Source organism: Monodelphis domestica, chromosome X (assembly GCF_027887165.1).
Source record: "Monodelphis domestica isolate mMonDom1 chromosome X, mMonDom1.pri, whole genome shotgun sequence".
NCBI lineage: Eukaryota > Metazoa > Chordata > Mammalia > Didelphimorphia > Didelphidae > Monodelphis > Monodelphis domestica.
In genome coordinates, this window is record NC_077235.1 from 69,855,690 (window position 1) to 69,874,748 (window position 19,059).

The 19,059-nt window shown below is 40.3% G+C and overlaps 1 protein-coding gene across 1 annotated transcript; it reads right to left on the reverse strand.

Annotated features, from left to right (window-relative positions):
- Positions 1-210: 210 nt before the first annotated feature.
- LOC100012821 (BRCA1-A complex subunit Abraxas 1-like) lies at positions 211-18,044 on the reverse strand. The gene is made up of 9 exons (XM_007507088.3): positions 17,533-18,044; positions 13,399-13,492; positions 9,696-9,732; positions 5,129-5,189; positions 3,627-3,820; positions 2,909-3,028; positions 2,540-2,624; positions 1,956-2,067; positions 211-1,288 (listed from the first exon to the last, which is right to left on the reverse strand). Exons 1-9 carry the CDS (start codon positions 17,809-17,811, stop codon positions 891-893), a joined length of 1,380 nt encoding a protein of 459 aa, XP_007507150.1. The 5' UTR covers positions 17,812-18,044; the 3' UTR covers positions 211-890.
- Between the last annotated feature and the right edge of the window lie 1,015 nt (positions 18,045-19,059).

Below are 19,059 nucleotides of genomic sequence, written 5' to 3' on the forward strand. Positions count from 1 at the left end.
GTGATAGAAAATAGAAAACCCAGCTGATCTCCACCTACATTTATCATTCATTTCCTATATTTATGAATTACTGTGCTGTGGAAGTGACTCTAAGGTTCTTGCTTCTGCCAGCAGATCTCTCAATTATAACAACTAACAGAGAGGATGAGGGAGGTGATAGCAGATATGTAGGAAACCAAAGATACGTTAAAAAAAACACAAATGAAGCCCTTTTGAATTTAAGGGATAACATCTTTTATTGAAACAACAGGGTGGACTTAAGAAACAAGTACAATTCATTTCTTCAGCAGCCATTAGTTAAGTGCATCACTACCATTGGGCTACAAAGATGTGCCCCCAAAGTGCTTGCCATCAAGGTACTTAGTTTCTAGTCAGATATATACAGACAGACACGGTTTGATTGCTAACTAGTTCAGACTTTGACTAAGCAGGAAAAAAGGATGCAGTGAAAACTCGGGGAGACGAGTTCTGAAATTCATTTGGCCTGTATTTCTTAGACCAAAGCAAAAAAGAAAGCTTCAGTTTTTAGGATGGTTTTTGACAGAGATATTTCATGTACATACAGAGCTCTATATTTCATCTTTTCACTTAAAGTGGCTTAACTTTTCACATAAAACTTTGTAATATTACAGCGAAAACTTTGATTTACAAAAACAAACAACAACTTGGAACACGACCAGCAGTCTTTGCCATACTCTTTTCAGCCTTTTACTAAAAATAAAAATAATGCCATATTCTCCATGTAGCAATAGTTTTCCAAAATATTATCTATGAAGCAACAACACTTTAGAAAATTACAAGAGCTTATCTAACGAACATTTTAACACACAGTAATTCCCCCCCCCCCACTCCCGTTAGGCCAGTTGGCATAAGGGAAAAAAGCATGAAGCTCAGAAAGTCGGTGACTTTTGGTATTCAATATCCTCAATCTCTTCATCTGGCTCAACACTGGTTGCCAGTACTTTGCCCTGATCATCTCCTTCACCCTCTCCTTTAAGTTCATATTCTAACACTTGTATTTTCTCTTCACCTAACTCAAGAGGTTCATGCTTAACTTCACCTCTTGCTCCATTACCATCTTCTGGAGCTTCATCAGAGCTTTCTACCATCAGAGTTAACTCATCCACAACATCGAGCTTATGCTCAGTTGTACAGGGTGTTACGGAAACCTGCTTGCCTTGCAAAGTTAGAGTACTTGAATGAAGATATTCCTGATCTGGGAAAAATGTACGTAAAGCTTGGCAGAGTAAGACATTCTCTTCTCCTTCCGGGTGACGGCTTCTTAGTGCTAAACCAAACAACACAATTTATTATTCAGCATTATTTAAAAGTCCCAACAAGGTCTTCAGGCCAACATGGAACGTGAAGGTATAGCTATGGCAGTGATGGCGAACCTTTTAGAGGGGCGGGTGATGTGAGAAATGTCCTCAGGTGCAAAAGTGGAGAGGGGGAGGGAAGCAGCCTAGCCCCATGGGAACTCTGCTGAACTCTGTACTGGGGCGACAGCACACGTTCCCACAGAGGGGGCTCTGAATGCCCCATCTGGCATGCATGCCATGGATTTTGGTGGCTTATTTGATCTAAGAGTTTATTATCCCCAAGAATATCTTTTCTTTGAATATTCACCAAGCCTAGCTGAGACAACCAAAGCTATTGACCAGAGACTCCTGAATATCAACTCTTGGAAAATCGAGGTTAATTATAACTTTGACCCCTCTGTAAATGGTAGCATGGCACACTATGTACTGATTTAAAAAGAACTGCTTATGACTGCCACCCAAGACTTTTTGAGTCTCCCTTTCTTAGTAAAATAGTGAGTGCGAGGGCTACTTGTGAAGTAAAAGTGTTGTCAATTTGAAGGGCTAAGTGTACGAATTAGTAAGGATAGCCTTGAATGGCAGCTGTAGGGAACAAAATATAGCAAGTGAAATAAGAAGAGTAACTTTTCTTTTTACCTGATGCTTGTTTTTCTCTCTTTCTTTTTGCAACTTCTTCTTTTAGTCTTTTTACATCCTTCAGTAATTTTCCTGTTAATTTCTCACTTTCAAATAGTTCAATGCTTGCTTTCTACAAAAGAAAATGAGTTTGACTGTACAAACAACATTCCAATTCTGAATTAGTAACCTATATGAAGTCAAAGGAATTCTATGGGACAGAGCAGGGAACAAATTTCAACCACTTCCTAAATTGTATCACACACCAACTACTACTGCATTTCTGCAAGGGCAATTTTTTCTTTACCTCAATATGGTTAATTGGGGTGGGGGAGTGGGAAAGTTTACTATAACCAAAAAAAAATACTACCTTAACTCAAGTTCAGAGGTTGATGAATTTATTAAAGTAAGTTTTCTGAATTTAAAAAATAAAACAAAACTTTAATGTACACGTATAATAATTCATTTTTTGGTATAGTTTATTTCTGAAAGACAGACAATATTCTCCCTAGGCAAAATCTGTGAATTAATCTACAAGAAATCTTCAACATGCAGGGCACAAGTTCTAAAACTAGAAACAATCTTTAAAGATTTGATAGGATTACCTTTAATTCTTCCTGCATACTGGCACAAAGTTGACTTATCTTTGGTACGTCTCTTAAATTTCCATCTTGATCAAAAAAATCTGACCTATTGGTGAAAGACAAAATATTTCCTTGTGCATATATTTCAAAATCGATGTTTATACTTCATGCAGATCCTTCTTCGTCCCTCTGGTTGGACAGACTTCAGAGCCCAGTCTTCTGGACTCCAGAAGTCATGGTAGCCTTGGGCCAGCCTTTTCCTTAGCCAGAGAGCCAAGAGATCTCTGGTGTCCTCCCATAGTACGTGCATGTGCCCACCCAGTCAAAGGATGGGGCTGACACTGATCAAAATGGGTTTTCAAACAGAATAAGGGGGTACACACATCTTACCTGTGTATGCAGGTGGCTTGGCTAAAGCCAATGGATGTACAGGCACCTGGCACAGTCTTATATCCCTGCTGCTCTGACACAGCTAAGTTGGACACAATTAAAGGCATTCTTTGGAAAAATCTAAAAAAACATTTTTGATGTGAATTGAGAGTGTTTGAAAATTAGCTGTAGCATTCTATTATTTTCAAATCAATAAATAACCCCACAGAAACAAATCTGACAAGCAAATTTATTATTTGTCCAACTAAAACGCATCCAGTTTTAAAACAATTATTTTTATCTACAACAAGACTGTCCATTATATTAAATATGAAAAACATCTCTGGTTGACTGTGTATGCATCAGCTCACTTAAAATGGAATATAGCTACAATTTGGTACAGCTAATATTTTAGCTTAAGCTATTTTCTTTTAGTTAAAAGAAATGCCAACCAGTCAATGCATTTTGGGCCAGTCTTGAATCTGCATGGAAAAAGCAGCTATACATTATCAATAGCACTAAAGGGAGGAGAAATGGTTGATCTTCCCAGTGGGACAGGGATCGAACACTATGACCTGAGGTCAGGAACATTCAGATGTGAAAAGGGAAAAGGCTCATCTCACATATGCCCATACAGGAGAAGTTGTCAAGTCAACTAACACATCTGTACAAAATACTGAAGAATCACAGCACAGTGCATCCTGAACTTGAGTTAGTCCAAATATGGGCCAACACTTACCCATCCTTAAGCACATGTAATGCATAATCCATTGTATAAGTGGAGCAGTTTTCTGTGATGATGTTCGGTGTTAGTAACAGAAAAACAAATCCCGGATTCAAAAGAAGTCGCTGCAAATTTTTGTGGAGTATCTTCTCTCGCAATGTGATTATCTGGTCTGAATTGCATCTGAATTTGTACCATCCAATCACATTCTATGTGGGGAGGGGGGGAATCAAATGTAAAGGTCTCCATTATCTAAAACTGCATTACCACAATGAGAGAAAAATAAATACTAAACCATAATTAACATTCAGAAAATTGTTGACAAGGTTAAGAATTCACACATATGCATTTGTACACTGAAAAATGCAAATATTTGCTTGCATTTACAATATTCTTATGCATTCCTTAGACTTTACTAAAACTCAGAAGAACTTTCCCATTTCTGTCTTAGAATCTGAACCTTTAATTAATGAGATCATTTGAAAAAGATGGGATTAATGCAGCTAAACTGAAAAGTAAAATTCTCTATGACTTAAAGCAACTCCAATAACCAAAAATGTTTATTAAAGGAGAATCAGTGAAGCAGAAAGGTGAGAGGCTCTGCCCTAATGAGACTAAAAAGGTAGTATTTGGTTCCATAATGGGGCCACATTTTAGGAAAGTCATAGAGAAGCTGAAGAATGCACAAAGTGGGCAAGCAGAGGATGAAGATTCTCAAGTTCATGCCAAATAAGGATTTTCTGAAGGAAGTTGGCATATTTATCCAGGAGAAGGTAACATTTAACATGGAAACGATTGCCTTCTTCAAGTATTTGAAGGGTGGTCCTGTAGAGAAAGGGTCATACTCATCCTGCTTGGCCTCAAAGGGTAGAACCAAGAATAATGGAGGCAAGTTGACCGAGCTAAGAAAAAACTACCTAATAATTAGAATGATCCAAAAGTGGAATGGATTTCCTTGGGAAGTTAGGGTTAAAATAGGGTGAGTCAGGCTCCCCTCACTTAAGCGAAAACCTTGATAAGACCCTCTTTCAGAGGCCATCTAGTTCAAATCCCTCCTTTTGCAGATAAGGAAACTAAGGCCCAGGGAGGTTAAGTGACTTGCCCAAGGCCACGCGGTTAAGAAAGAGGAAGGACTTGAGCCAGGTCTCTGGCTCTGAAGTCTGTGAATCTTCCCTGGGGAAGGGGAATCCTTCTTCAGGTGTGGAAATGCCTTTTGAGTTCTAGTGTAACTCTCAAATTCTATGGCAAATGGCCTGTCACTCAGATTTTATAGCACTTGATGGCTGGCAGATGGTTTCTCAGCAAAACTTTTTTTGGTACAACCTTTTATCTCCATCTGACCAAAGATGAAGCAGGCTTAGAAAAGCTCGGCAGGTGGGTGGGCTCTCCAAGGTACTAAATGCGCTGCTTTTCCCCATCTTCTCTGCAGGATGATATGAAGACTAGAAGCCATGACTGTTAGTATTGTTAGAAGCCCCCAAAGGGGAGAGTTTAAGTAGTAGGGCATGGCCCAGTACCTTATCACTGCAGAGCTTCTTCAGAATCTCCTCGTTGACTTCACCTGATGAGCTATAAAAGCTAAAAAGAGGCAAGTGAAAACATATTTCATTAAGATTACTTACATACTTCCCTCAGCATCACTATCATGACAAGTGATCCTAAACAAAGACGTCCAATGCAAAGCAACAAGTATCTATCTACATGGCAGCCACGTGCTGGCCAATGGGCAAAAGTTTCCTTTCTACTGGATCCTGCCATACCTCATGAACCTATGGAACAAATGAGCCTGAAAATACATACAACTCCCAAAAGTTCTCAAAGTTACTTAATTTCTAGGCCACCAATTGTTATTATTTTCTTTAAACAGACATAACAACAAATTGTTCTTTTTCAAGTGATCAGCTGTAATTTGTTTTTACATCATATTCCTTATGGTCTCCTATCACCCACAGCAAATCATCCCCGGCAACCAAATATTAAAAAAGAGGGAAAAGGGGCAGCAAGGTGGCTTAGTGGATAGAGAGCCAGGCCTAGAGAGGTCCTGAGTTCAAATCTAAACTCTTATCTGGACAAGCCACTGAAACACCATTGCCTAATCCTTAGCACTCTTCTGCCCTGTAACTAATATTTAATATTGATTCTAAGACAGAAAGTAAGGTTTTGGGTTTTTTTTTTAAGAGAAAAAGCACCAATTCAAAAGTACCTCAACTGAATCAGTAATTCCACACCTATGATCTGTCACCTCTACAAAGGAGAGAGGAGCATTTTCTCATTTCTTCAGAGTCAAAGTTGTCCATTATAACTAATGTTGATGTTTTTTAAACTCATTTTATTGTTAACGGTTGTTACTTGCATGATTCTGCTTTGGTTTGGTGTATGGGGCCTTAACATTTTGTTGTTGTTGTTGGCTGGGTAGAACATTTGAACCCTTGAAGAAAAACTGCTACTAGCTCTTCCCTCCTACGACAGCTACAAGCTGATTCTTTTGCTTTACTGGAGTAATTTCTGTAGCTTCCACAAACCAAAATAATCATTTATGTTGGAATATTCAACAAATCTGTTTAAACGAACAGTTCCTCTTTGCAAAGGATGCAATTTTAAAAAGCCCCTTATCTTCTTAGAATCAATACTAAGTATCAGTTCCAAGGCAGAAGAGAGCAATAAGGACTAGGCCACTGGGGTTAAGTGAGTTGCCCAAGGTCATACAGCTAGGAAGTGTCTGGGGCCAAATTTGAACCCAGGACCTTCCTTCCATCTCTAGGCCTGGCTTTCTAGTCACTGAGACACCTAACTGCCCCACAAGGGAGGCAATTTAAAAGAAAATAGCACAATGCCTCTTCTTGAGCCTTTCAGTTTTGCCTTCATACCATCTCTCAGATATAACCCTTTCTCTCTCTAATACTGCCACCCATATGGTATAAGTCTTCATTATCTCCTACACGGAATACTGCGGTAGCCTACTAGTCCCTGCCCATTCCAGTCCATCTTTCAGGCAGCTGTCCAAGAAATCTTCCTTTGGACTCAGATCTGACTGACTGTCTTAGGCCCTCTCCTCAATACTCCCTGTCCCCTCCAAGACGCACTAGAAAATCACGTTTGATTTTTGTTCGAAGCCTTCCATGACCTGCCTCCCTCCAGTTCTTACACCTCACACAGCTCTACGCCCTTCTCCCTCAATTCTTTAATCCAATGGCTTTTTTCTCTCTGCTCTTCTTTGAACAAGACCTCCAGGCATTTTCACTGACTGCCCTCCATCCTTGTCTCTGCTCCCTGGATTTTCCAAGTCCTGGCTATAAGGGCCTTTCCTTTGGGGATCACTTCCAGTTTGTTCAGAATCCCTATCCTATTTGTGAAGAGGTATTTGCTGCTGGTCTCCCCCATGAGACTCTGAGCTCCTGGAGAGCAGACTGCCTTTTTGCCTTTGTCTCCATAGTGGGACTTAATAAATGCTTATTGACTGACTGATACACTTTTTGGTGTGTTATTAGACGTAAAAGAAGATCTGTACGTGTTCTTATTATAAATTTGACTTCCTCAGAATATACAATATAGGATTTGCAATTTCGACAAAACCTGGCTATTAGAGATATCCATTCACCCTCAACACATGCCACACTGTGAGCCTGTACAAAACAGCAAGAACAGCCGAACTCACTGAAGGGAAACATCCATTCAGAAGATCTCCAAGCTCCTCAAGTTGTGCCAGCATAGCTGCTCATTGTGCCTCATTTACTTCCAGAAAAAAGTGCCATGGTAGAGGCAAAAATGATTTCGAAAGCACCTGAGGTAGAATGTGACGGGGCAGAGGAGAAACCCCAAACTTGAGGTCAGAGTAGCAAAAGCACAGCAGGCTTCACAAATGTTTTCTTTCCATGACCTAGTACTATATTCAGACCAAAGAAGGGGCTGCACGTTCTGAAAGGAGAGACCCTAAATGAAGATTCCACCATGAAATTACAACCATTTTCCCTATTAATGCAAAATCTCCTTCAATTAAGCAATCATCAATTGTTTCCTATCAGCCAGGAACTTGGAATACCAAGGAAAAAAACACCAGAAGGTTCCACTGCACTGGGGAAGGCAGTATGCTCATGAATGCGAAATACAGACAAAGCAATGTGCAAGGGGTTATGAGGTGACAGTCCTAACAACCAGGATAAACAGGAAAGGCTTCACGTGGGAACCTGGCTTTTGAACTAAAATTCCTTACAACTAAAAATTAGGGACTCCAAGAAGAAGAGGGAGACTATTTTAAGACCAAAGGGCAAATTTGTAGAACTAGAGACCTGCAAAGGTGTGGAAGTGGGAGATGGGTAATAATTGCACATAAATGTTTGGGTAGGTGAACTTGGATAGGTTTTAGTTTTGTTTCTAATAAAGAGTTGCAAAGAGAAATTTCTTGTTAAGTTTCTTTGCCATGATGTCCTCCTTATGATTTTACATTAAAAAATCAAGGTCTGACATTGGAAATGGCTGACCCCTCTCTACCCAAAAGAGATGGGAAAAGAGCAGTTATGGTCCCTCATTTAGTCCCACAAATCTAGAGTTGATATGACAACTATGTAAATACAAGGTTTTCTGCACTATTTTTCTAGTATCTTTCCAGTCCTGGCAGATATACTAGAACTTTTGAAAATGGTATTCATTATAGCTCAACACTTGGTACAAACCAGTACGATAAGCAGCAGGCATAGTAGGTAAGAGTACAGAACTTGGGAGGAGTCAGCAAGATCTGGGTTCAGATTCCTCCTTCCACACTGGCTAGCTGTGCTATTGGGGCCAAGACACTTATGATAGATACATAAAGAGATGTGATGTTCCACCCCAATGAAATTATGAGTCCTTGAAGAAACACAAAGACTACTGGTACATTAAGACAGAGTAAGCAAGCGGTTGAGAGCCAAGCCTGAGGATACAAAGAAAGAGCAAAAACCGCCTCTGCTCTCAAGGAGGTCACATTCCAATGAGGGAACAAACACCTAAGTGGATGGAAAGAAATACAGAAATCCATTGAAGCAACTGGTGCATGTCACATTGGACTTCCATTCTAGTCCTGACTTTATCAACTGGATAATCTTAGGAAAAGCCACTAAAAGTACTCTTAGTCTCAATGGAATTTAATAAGCTCTCTGATCCTTTCTAGCTCTAACACTGTATGCTTCTGAGTAAATGATTCAGCCACCTCTGCAAACCACTAAAACACTCCCAAACGGGACATCACTTTTTCCCACTTTCTTCAACTCCCTCCCAAAGAGCCCTTTAGGGAGCTCTACAAGTACTATTTATAGCTCCTACAGTTGTCTAAGAAGCTCCTAAAATTCTCTTTCCTGTCATACCATCCTAAGACTATTCATCCTTCCCTAGCAACAACTGCCTCCATCCATGTTATCTATCTATCTATCTATCTATCTATCTATCTATCTATCTATCTATCTATCTCCCAGCCTATAAAAGTGGTCATATCCTCTATTCTTCCTATGCCAGATTCTCAGAGCAACCCAGCTGTTTTCTGGAACTGTCCAATAAATATTAAAGCAATCCATCTTAGTTTGGGGGGTTGTACTTAATGACAGGCGTGTTCTCATGCCTATGAAAGCTATTCCCATGGGAGGGGAAAACAGGATTCATAACAGAAAGATGCAGCCTACAAAGTTTGTAACTATAAAGCAATGAAGCTGCTTTTCCATGCAGTTAGCAGAAATGAGCCTCATTACTTTAGTCACATTGGACAACGTGAAGGTGGTGGTAGGAAAAGCAGAACTAGTTGACAGAGAAAAGAAAAGTAGTTGGACTAGTGAAACCAATTGGCTGGAAAAATACAGCAGCTAAGTACTACAGGGAACATGAGTATTAAACAAGGAACCAGAACAGGTTGAAGGAGCAAAGGAGTGGCATTCCAGACAATAAGAAAAAGCCTTTTCATCATAGGATAGAGCGTAAGCTTCTTGAGAGCAAGGGCTATCATTTCTAATCTTTCTATCTCTAGTGCCTCACATAATGCCTGCACATAGTAGGTACTTAATAAATGATCACTTGCATCTTGACATTACCCAATCACAATTCCTCACATATGCTAATCCTTACCTGAAAGCCCGAAAGCATGGAATGTATCTTTGTATGTCTGAAAGGAAAAAAATACATATTTTACATTAGTTGAATTTAAATTCGTAACATTGTGTGTGTGATTACAAATACCTTCCCCCAAACACATTCTTAGCCTGGTATATTTTCACTAAATTTCAAGATGTCCAAGATTTTGGAAAAGCAGCTGTTCGTGTTTGGGGAGTCATTTCTATATTCTCTGTACCTGTATTCTGTGGCTGCCTAATAGACAGTAAATTCCATGCATGTGTCGATGACCTAGGAACTATTTTTTAAATGATCAAGAATGAACAAATTCTCAGGAATACATTACATACCTTGTAATTTATATATATTGATGCCTGGCACTGTACACGAAGACTGCTCTCAGGGTAGATAAAACCTAGGTTTGGATCCCACTTCAAGGCACGTTTTGCCCATGTTGACTCTTTTTAACTAACTGACCTTCTCAGTGCCCCAGAAAACCATAAAACTCTTAAGTTGCAAAGGTTAACTATTTGAGTAGAAACCCCCCACCACCACCCAAGAGACATCAAAAAGCTTACCTTATTCCCATGTCAAAAGCCAAATGAGGTGAGTGTGGAGAGGAGATAGCTGTATGAGTGATCATCTCCTCAGGCATACAGTTATGAGAAGTTACAAATAAGAGGAGCACTGCCACTTAGAATTAGAAACCCTGGGTTTAGTCCCAAATAATAACCATCTGATCACGACTTGGCTTCCTCTTCTAAAAATGGGGATGGTATTTGTACTACATACCTCCCAGAGGTTTTGAGGAAGAGCTTTGTAAATCCTTAAGTGTTATGTAAATAATGATTATTTTTATTCACTAAAAATTTATTAAGAGCCCACCATGTGCAATTCACTTTTAGGTAAGCATTAACAGAAACATAAAAATGAGCCAAACGGTCTATGTCCTACTGTTCTCCAAGTAGCTTCTATCTATGTTTCTCAAGCAAGTCTAACATTAAAGACACAGTCCTCTTCTTTATTGAGAATAGAAAACAAGTAGCAACGGGGGAAATATAAGGGATAGAATGGAGAGAAATACATAATTAATGATAATTATGAATGTGAAAGGGAAGAATTAATTCATAAAATGTAAGAGGATAACGCCCACCCTGAAAAAAAAAAGCAGAATTCAACCATATGTTGCTTTCAAGAAATACACTTGAAAAAGTTAAGATATCCACAGTGTTAAAATAAAGAGGTGGCACAAAATCTATCATGCCTCATTTAAAGTAAAAAAGGTCAGGATAACAATTATGATCTCAGACAAGGTAATAGCAAAAAGAAACTTGATTCAAAGAGATAAACAGAAATAAAATAACATTTTGCTGAAAAATACCACAACCAATTATTATCAGTTCCAAACATATAGACCAAATAGTATAATATTTAAATGCAGAAAAGGTAAATGAGTTTTAAGGGGAGGAATAGACAATAAATCTAAAATATTGGGGTAATGATATTAATGCACTCTTTTCAGACCTAGACAAATATAACCACATAATAAACAAGAAAGAAGTTTTAAATACCTGCACATATTTTATATGTCTAATAGGATAGATGTTTGAAACTCCATATATTTAATTGTTTATGGCATTTTATAAAAATTAACCATGTGTTAGGTAATAAAAAATGTCAAAAAACCAGAAATATTACACATATCTCTTAAGGACCACTATATGACCACACATTATATTGAATGAAAGGCTGCTGAATAAATTACTAAAATTTAACTAGAGACTAAATAATCCTAAAAAAACCCAAATGAGTTAAAGAACAAATCACAGAAATAATCATTTTGTAATGATAATGATAACAATGAGACAATATACCAACTATGGGAGGGATGCATAGTTCTTGGGGGAAAGTTTCTATCTCATTACTTTTATCATTAAAAGAGAGGAAGAGAGGGGAACTCTGTATATAGGAAGTCTCAGTGGGTAGAGAGCCAGACCTAGGGACAGGAGGTCCTGGGTCCAAATCTAACCTCAGACACTTCCTAGCTATGTGACCCTGAGCAAATCACTTAATCCCTGTTGCCTAGCCCTTACTGCTCTTTTGTTTTGGAACCAATACATAGTATTGATTCTAAGATGGAAGGTAAGTGTTTTGTTTTATTTTGTTTTTTTAAAAGAGAGAAAGAACAGATTGGTGAACAGGGCACGCAACTTAAAAAAAGAAAAAAACCCATCAAATAGAAAACTCCCAATTAAACACCAAAATGGAAATTCTGCAAATCAAAATAGGAGAATAACAAACTGAATGAAAAAAAGAATCAGGATAATAAATAAATCTACCTGCTGGTTTTTGTTTTTATTGGGGGGGGGGGGAAATAAACCATTTGATTAAAAAGAGAAACAAATTATCAATGTCAAAAAAAAACCAAAAATTAAAAAATTTTAAATGAAGTACAAACAGAGACCAGAGCAACTCTTCACAAAGGTTATAACCAGGCTGGATTTATACCAGGTCTGGAGTGCTGATGATTATAATATAATATAAAAATATAATTTATGAGAACAAACAACAACAAATCATATGGCTATGTCAATGCACAGAAAAAGCTGTCTGACAAGATAAAACATCCATTCTTGTTTTTAAAAAACCACCATCAGAAATATAGAAATAACTAGATCAAACATTAATAAAAGTGTTGTTGTTCAGTTGTTTCAATCATGTCTAACTTTGTGACCTCATGTGAGGTTTTCTGGGTAAAGATACTGGAGTGGTTTGTCATTTTCTTCTCTAGCTCATTTTACAAATGGATGAAACTGTGGTAAACAGGGTTAAGTGACTTGCTCAGTCTGGGTCTGGATTTGAACTTTGGAAGATGAGTCTTCCTGACTCCAGATGTGGCACTTTTATCCACTGTGTCACCTAGCTGCTACCATAAGTACTATCTATCTAAAACCAAGAGTCCTTTCCTATAAGACAAGGAGTAAATCAAGGAGGTCCGCCATTTGATGTAATACTAGCTATAGAATAAGATGGGGAAAAGAAAGTGAGAGATTAAGCACAGTCAAAAAGCAAACAAAATTATTCCTTTTTGCATATTATGTGGTGGTTTACTTAAAGAACAGTAGAGCCAACTAATAAATTAAGCAAAACCACTAATAACTTCAGAAGAGTTGCAGAATATTAAAAAAAACCCACAGACATCATTAATATTAAGTTTTGCTAATAAACCCAACAGGAAGAGAGAGAAAAAGAAATTTCATTTAAATTAACTACAGAATATATACATTTTATAATTCTTTCTATTTCCTTGTCCTAAGTTTTTTCCTACTTTAGAGCCAAGCTCTACCTTTTAGATGAGAAATAAGGATTGAATTTATTTTATTTGCAATTTCCACTAAAAAAGGCTTTTAAAATATTACTTTAGAAATATTTTCTTTCTTTATTTTTTTGAAACCCTTTCCTTCTGTCTTGGAACCAATACTGTATATTGGTCCCAAGGCAGAAGAGTGGTAAGGGCTAGGCAATAGGGGTTAAGTGACTTGCCCAGGGTCACACAGCTAGGAAGTGTCTGAGGCAGGATTTGAACCTAGGACCTCCCATCTCTAGGCCTGGCTCTCAATCCACTGGGTTACCCAGTTTCCCCCTAGAAATATTTTCAAAGAGCACTTAAATGCATCATTTTCTGGTCTGAAAAAGAGATAACACAATACAGACTCACCAATCACATTCACAACTTCAAGAGTATCTGATCGATAGTCTGTAATGCTGCTGCTTGTGGCTTCACCTTGCATTTCCCCAACAAGAAAACCTTCCTATAGGGGTACAAAAAGAGAGCAATATATGAAATAAGCCAACCTTTATTAAGTCTTTACTCATTAATTCATTCAAAATGCAAGCACCTACAATATTCTAGGTACAAAAGAGCACCTCTCTTGGCCTAGTAACAGAAGACAAAATGTCAAAATTAATGGTATGTAGAAATATTATAAAAATTGTGATAAGGGGAGATAGTAATTATCACCCATCTCTTGCCCTCTGATCAAGAGGGTGTCCCCAAATTGCTGTCCTTGGCCTTCTATTCTCTGTGATTTTAACAGCTACACACACACACACACACACACACACACACACACACACACACACACACACTAATCTTTCTCCGGAATTCCTGTCCCACATCACCAACTGCCTTCCTGGACATCTTAGGAAGAAACTCAAGCTCAATATGTACCAAACAAACCTCATTTTCTTTCCCTTTAACCTACCCTTTCCCCAAACTCCCCTATTTTTGTTGAGGGAACCACCAATCTTCTTGGCAGCCAAGCTTGAAATTTGGGAATTATCCTTGACCCTTTCTCACCACCCCATAAATCTCTAAGCCATCGCTCAGTCTTTTCAGTTTTATCTCGGTAACATCTTTCCTGTACATGCCTTTTATTTCCTTACATGGTCTGCACCCTATTTTGGATCTCTATTACCTTATTGCTCAAACTGTTGCATAACCTAATCAGCCTATTCTGTCTTCCTTTGCTTCTTTCCCCCCCCCAATCCATTCTCCACAGCTGCCAAAATATGTCTCCAAATTCCAAGACATGCTACTCTATGCTCAAAAAATCTCCAATGGTTTTCTATTGCCTCAAAGAAACACCATTCCTATTTGGTCTGACTTCAGCCTGACTCCAGATTTATGCCACACCCATTTAGGTGCCAGCCTAAATGGCCTACTCTACATCTCCTGAACTTGATTCAATGTCCCATCTCTCACCTGTAGGTCTAAGAGCAAGCTCTTTTCTATGCCTTTTAGAATGCTTAGCTTCCTCCCATACTCAGCTAATGGGCCACTTCCTTTGTGAATTCTCTTCCTCCCTCCTCAAATTACTTTATATTTATTTCCTTTTAAATGGTGTATACCCCACTAGAATATAAGTTCTTTGAAGGTAGAGGCTTTTTGGGTTGTCTTTGTAATTATGCAGCACCTAGAAGTGATTGTACATAATAAGTTTTTTTTTTTAAAGAAACTCTTCTTACCTCTTTTTTTTTTTTAAGTCTTACCTTCTGTTTTGGTATCAATAATACTAAATATTAGTTCCAAGGCAGAAGAGGGGTTAGGGCTAGGCAACTAGGGGTAAGTGATTTGCCAGGGTCACATAGCTAGGAGATATCTGAGACCAAATTTGAACACAGGATTTCCTGTCTCCAGACCTGGCTCTATCCACTGAGGCACCTAGCTGCCTCTACATAGTAAATTCTTAAGGCTTACTGAATACATGAATGAAGTAGGACTATAAGATGAGCCCTGAAGGTAGACTGAGTCAGTCAGTCAACTAAAATTTATTAGTGTAGTGCATCACAAGTTTGTCTAGCATGTGTCAGGTAAAAACAGTCTGTGCTCTCAAAGAATTGACAGTCTAAAGGAGAAAAGAATGGTAGGAGAAATTGCATATGTTAAGATTTGGAATAAGGAATGAGCATGTCAGGGTCAGAAGATAGTAAAATACCCAGTCTAGCTAGATGGGAAAGTTATTAGCATATAGGTAGCATAAGCATAAACTTAAAGTATGGAGAAACTTCAAATATGAATAAGTATAAAACAAATTTAACATAATTACATAAAAATAAAAACAAATTTCTAGAAATAAAAACAAACAACAATTAAATAAATAAAAATAAATAAAATAAAATTGGGGAAGTGAAAGACTAGCACTTGGGGAGAATTAAGAAAAGCCTCATGTAGGAGATGATAACAGCTGAGTTTCCAAGGACATTAGGGATTCTAAAGGCATGAAAACAGGAGATGGAATGTATTTAGAGTAAAGGCAAGTTAGGGCAGTTTGGCCAGAAATAAGTTGGATCAAAGGGAGTAATGTGTAAAATCTGAAAAGTAAGGCAGAAGCAAATTCATGAAGTTTTACTGTACACGTCAAATGGAGAAGTCTGTTTTTTTATTCCCCTGGCACTTTCTGAGCACCTATACTGGATGAACTGGAGAGAGGAGAAAGCCCTGAGCCAGGAAGGCTACTGTAAGTCTTCTCATAAAGATATACTGAACTCCTGTACTGGAGGGGGTGGGGGGAGGACTCACGGACAAAAAAAAAATTTTAATTATCTTTTCTTTTAAAATTAGTCATTTCAAGCAGAGGACAAACGGTGGGAGTAAAAACACCGAGGAAAGGCAACTGCTTGACCACAGGGGTTGAGGGGATATGATTGAGGAGAGACTCTAAATGAACACTCTAATGCAAATACCAACAACATGGAAATGGGTTCAGATCAAGGACACATGTGATAACCAGAGGAATCGCAGGTCGGCTATGGCGGGGGGTGGGGGGGGGGGTGGGGGGTGGGGGGGTGGGGGGGGTGGCGGGAGGGGGCGGGGGAGGAAAAGAAAACGATCTTTGTTTCCAATGAATGATGTTTCAAAATGACCAAATAAAATGCTTAAAAATAAATAAATAAATAAAATTAGCCATTTCCAGCCAAACCTCTTCTTTTCCATCTCTCCAATGAGCTTTCCCTCATAACAACAACAAAAAAAAGTTACATGAAAGCAACTGATTTGGTAACCAAACGTTAGTCCTTATCATTCTTTGGAACCGATCCTAAGACTGAAAGACGGTAAGGGTTGGTTTTTTTTTTGTTTATTTTTTATATAACTCGACAGACAATGATGGGGATGCTAGAGTGAGACAGATATTTTTGGATATGGTCAATACCAGGTACTTGACAAGGGCTTTAAAAAAAAATTCTTTTTTTCCCTTTCCATTTAGGAATGGGAAGTGGTGGAGGGAAAAATGTCATAAATAATAACAAAATTAATAACAAAATTAAAAGTCCAACAAACGTGGGGAGAGGAGGGGGTTGTGGGTCGCAATGCCTCCAGGCAACTCTGGATTGAGATTCCAACCAGATTAGAATGTAATTTGGTTATATTTAACAAAATAAATAACAATACGACAAAACATAGGTGATGTTAATCAGTGCTTTTCTAAATCAACGTGGATTGGGGGTATCTCCTGCTCAGCTCAAAAAACTCAATTTCTGACTGGATCAATAATCCATCTTCCCACCCTCCCTACGCCAGAGGCACCGATCTCCCCTACACGACACCACCAGCTTTGGCGCCAATCACCGCGACACAGCTCAATCTACACGATGGCGCCAATCACCACGACACAGCTCAATCTACACGATGCCGCCACCTTTGGCGCCAATCGCCATGACACAGCCCAATCGCCATGATGCCACCACCTTTGACGCCCACAGCCACGATCGCCATGATGCCACCACCATCGGCGCCATCACTGTTTAGCCCCCACCCTGTCGCCAGATTCCCTTACCCCTCTACACTAGGTTCCACCCCTCTACTCCCCCTCCACTTTACCGTGCTCAGCCCCCATCTCGACCCCTCCCCCTACTCAGCACCTTTTGCGCTGGACTCCTCCCTCAACGGGGAGCCCCCTCTCCCAGCCGCTCCGCACAGCCCCCACTTCCCCCACTTTGCTCTCACTCCCCCGGATATCCCCAATTAAATACTAAGACCACCTATCACCACCCCTCCCACTCAGTGCTCAGCCCCCACTCTATCCCCTCCCCCCACTCAGTGCCGGGTACCCTCCCGCTTCCATACAGGGCTCTCTTCCCCCTCAGACCCGCCCCCCTCCCAATCGGTGCTCAAAATCCTCTCCCTGCCGCGCCCCCCTCCCATGCTCGTCCCCCATCCTCGCCCCTCTCCGTCTCGCTTCGACCCCCACTCCCCGCCTCACTCCAACTCAGTTCTTGCTCCACCCCCACCCCCTACCCCCAACGGTGGGCTACCTCTCCCAGTCCCTCCCCTCCCCTTTCCCGGCCTTACCGAATCGCCGTCCGCGTTGAGGTGCTGGAAAACGAGGGAACCCAGCACGAACCCCGAGAGCTTCACCGGGACATTATCCTCCATCTTACTGCTTGGTAGGCCACTTCTATCCCTCCTCTGCCTCCGTCTTCTCCGGGTGGCCGAGCGGCCAGGCGAAACCAGACGGCGCAGGCCCCGGCCTCGGGGACGGGTAAGCGGACTGGACTCGCTAGCGCCCTCTGCAGATCGTGCCCGGACTTGGGTGTCAGTGGGCAGCACGTTACTGCCCGGTTGGTCCATTTTTCCCCTTCTCCTCAGAGGAGCGCGGGAGCCTCCTTCCTTCACGACGACCGAGGGACTACGCACTGAGCGCCTATCCTTAGTCACCTGACTGAACTTGCAGCCCCTCGAAATGAGTCAGGTGACACGGGGATTCAAAAGGGCTGCAGTGACTTACTAGTTTGCATAAGAAGAAAAATGGCTGAAATGATTGACAGGTTAAATGATCCGCCCCCACCCCCCCAGAGTTGCGGTAAAAAAAAAAAAAGCCAACCCGAACCCATTATTGCTGTTTAGTGCTATCTGAATATTCGGGATCTCAGAGACAGTATAATCCATGGGCTTTTCTAAGCAAATATACTAGAGTGGTTTGCCATTTCCTTCTCTAGTGGATTAAGACAGTGGGGGTTAAGTGACTTGCCCAGGGTCACACATCTAGGAAGCATCTAAGACAAAATCTGAACCCCAGGACTGTGGCTCTATCCCTGAGCAACCTAGTTGCCCCCATTCTAAAGCCCTTACCTTCCATCTCAATACTGTGTATTAGTTCTGAGGCAGAAGAGTGGTAAGGGCTGGGCACTAGGGGTTAAGTGACTTGCCCAGGGTCACCCAGCTAGGAAGTGTCTGAGGTCACATTTGAACCCAGGATCTCCTGTCTCCAGGCCTGGCTCTCTATCCACTGAACCACCTAGTTGCCTCCCATCATATGTTTTTCAAAGCAGTACGGTTGAACCTGGATGGCTCCAGTTTGGAACTGAACCCACAATTTCATTGGTGTGGAGAATTCTGAAATAAGGAAACTCTCTCTACTAATGCAGATTAGCATCTTCTCTATCTTTATATTCTTAGATAATTACCTGGGGGCACTTAGAGGTTAAATGACTTGCTCAAGGGCATGTAGTCTGGACCTGCCAGAGGCAGACCTTGGACAAATATCTTCCTGATTCAAAGGTGAGCTCCCAAGAAGGACTATACTACATTGTGTCTTGCTTATTTAAGGAAAAAATTGCTTCTGAGGACAGCGTGCTCTTCAAATATTCTTCAAGGCAGGGTGTAGCTAAGCTCGCAGGCCTTTCTGAGGGAGTGTGAGCTGACCAGGGGTGTGCACTTACCTCAGACAGTTCTCTACCCCAAGCCCATGGCATAGTCTCATATGCTGGTGTTTGAAGAAAACCTATCAGTGACCAATGGAAAGGAAACGGTTGTGGCAGGCTAGCCAGTGTGCTCAACATGGATGTTACTGAACATCCTGAGGAGAAGCTAAAGAGA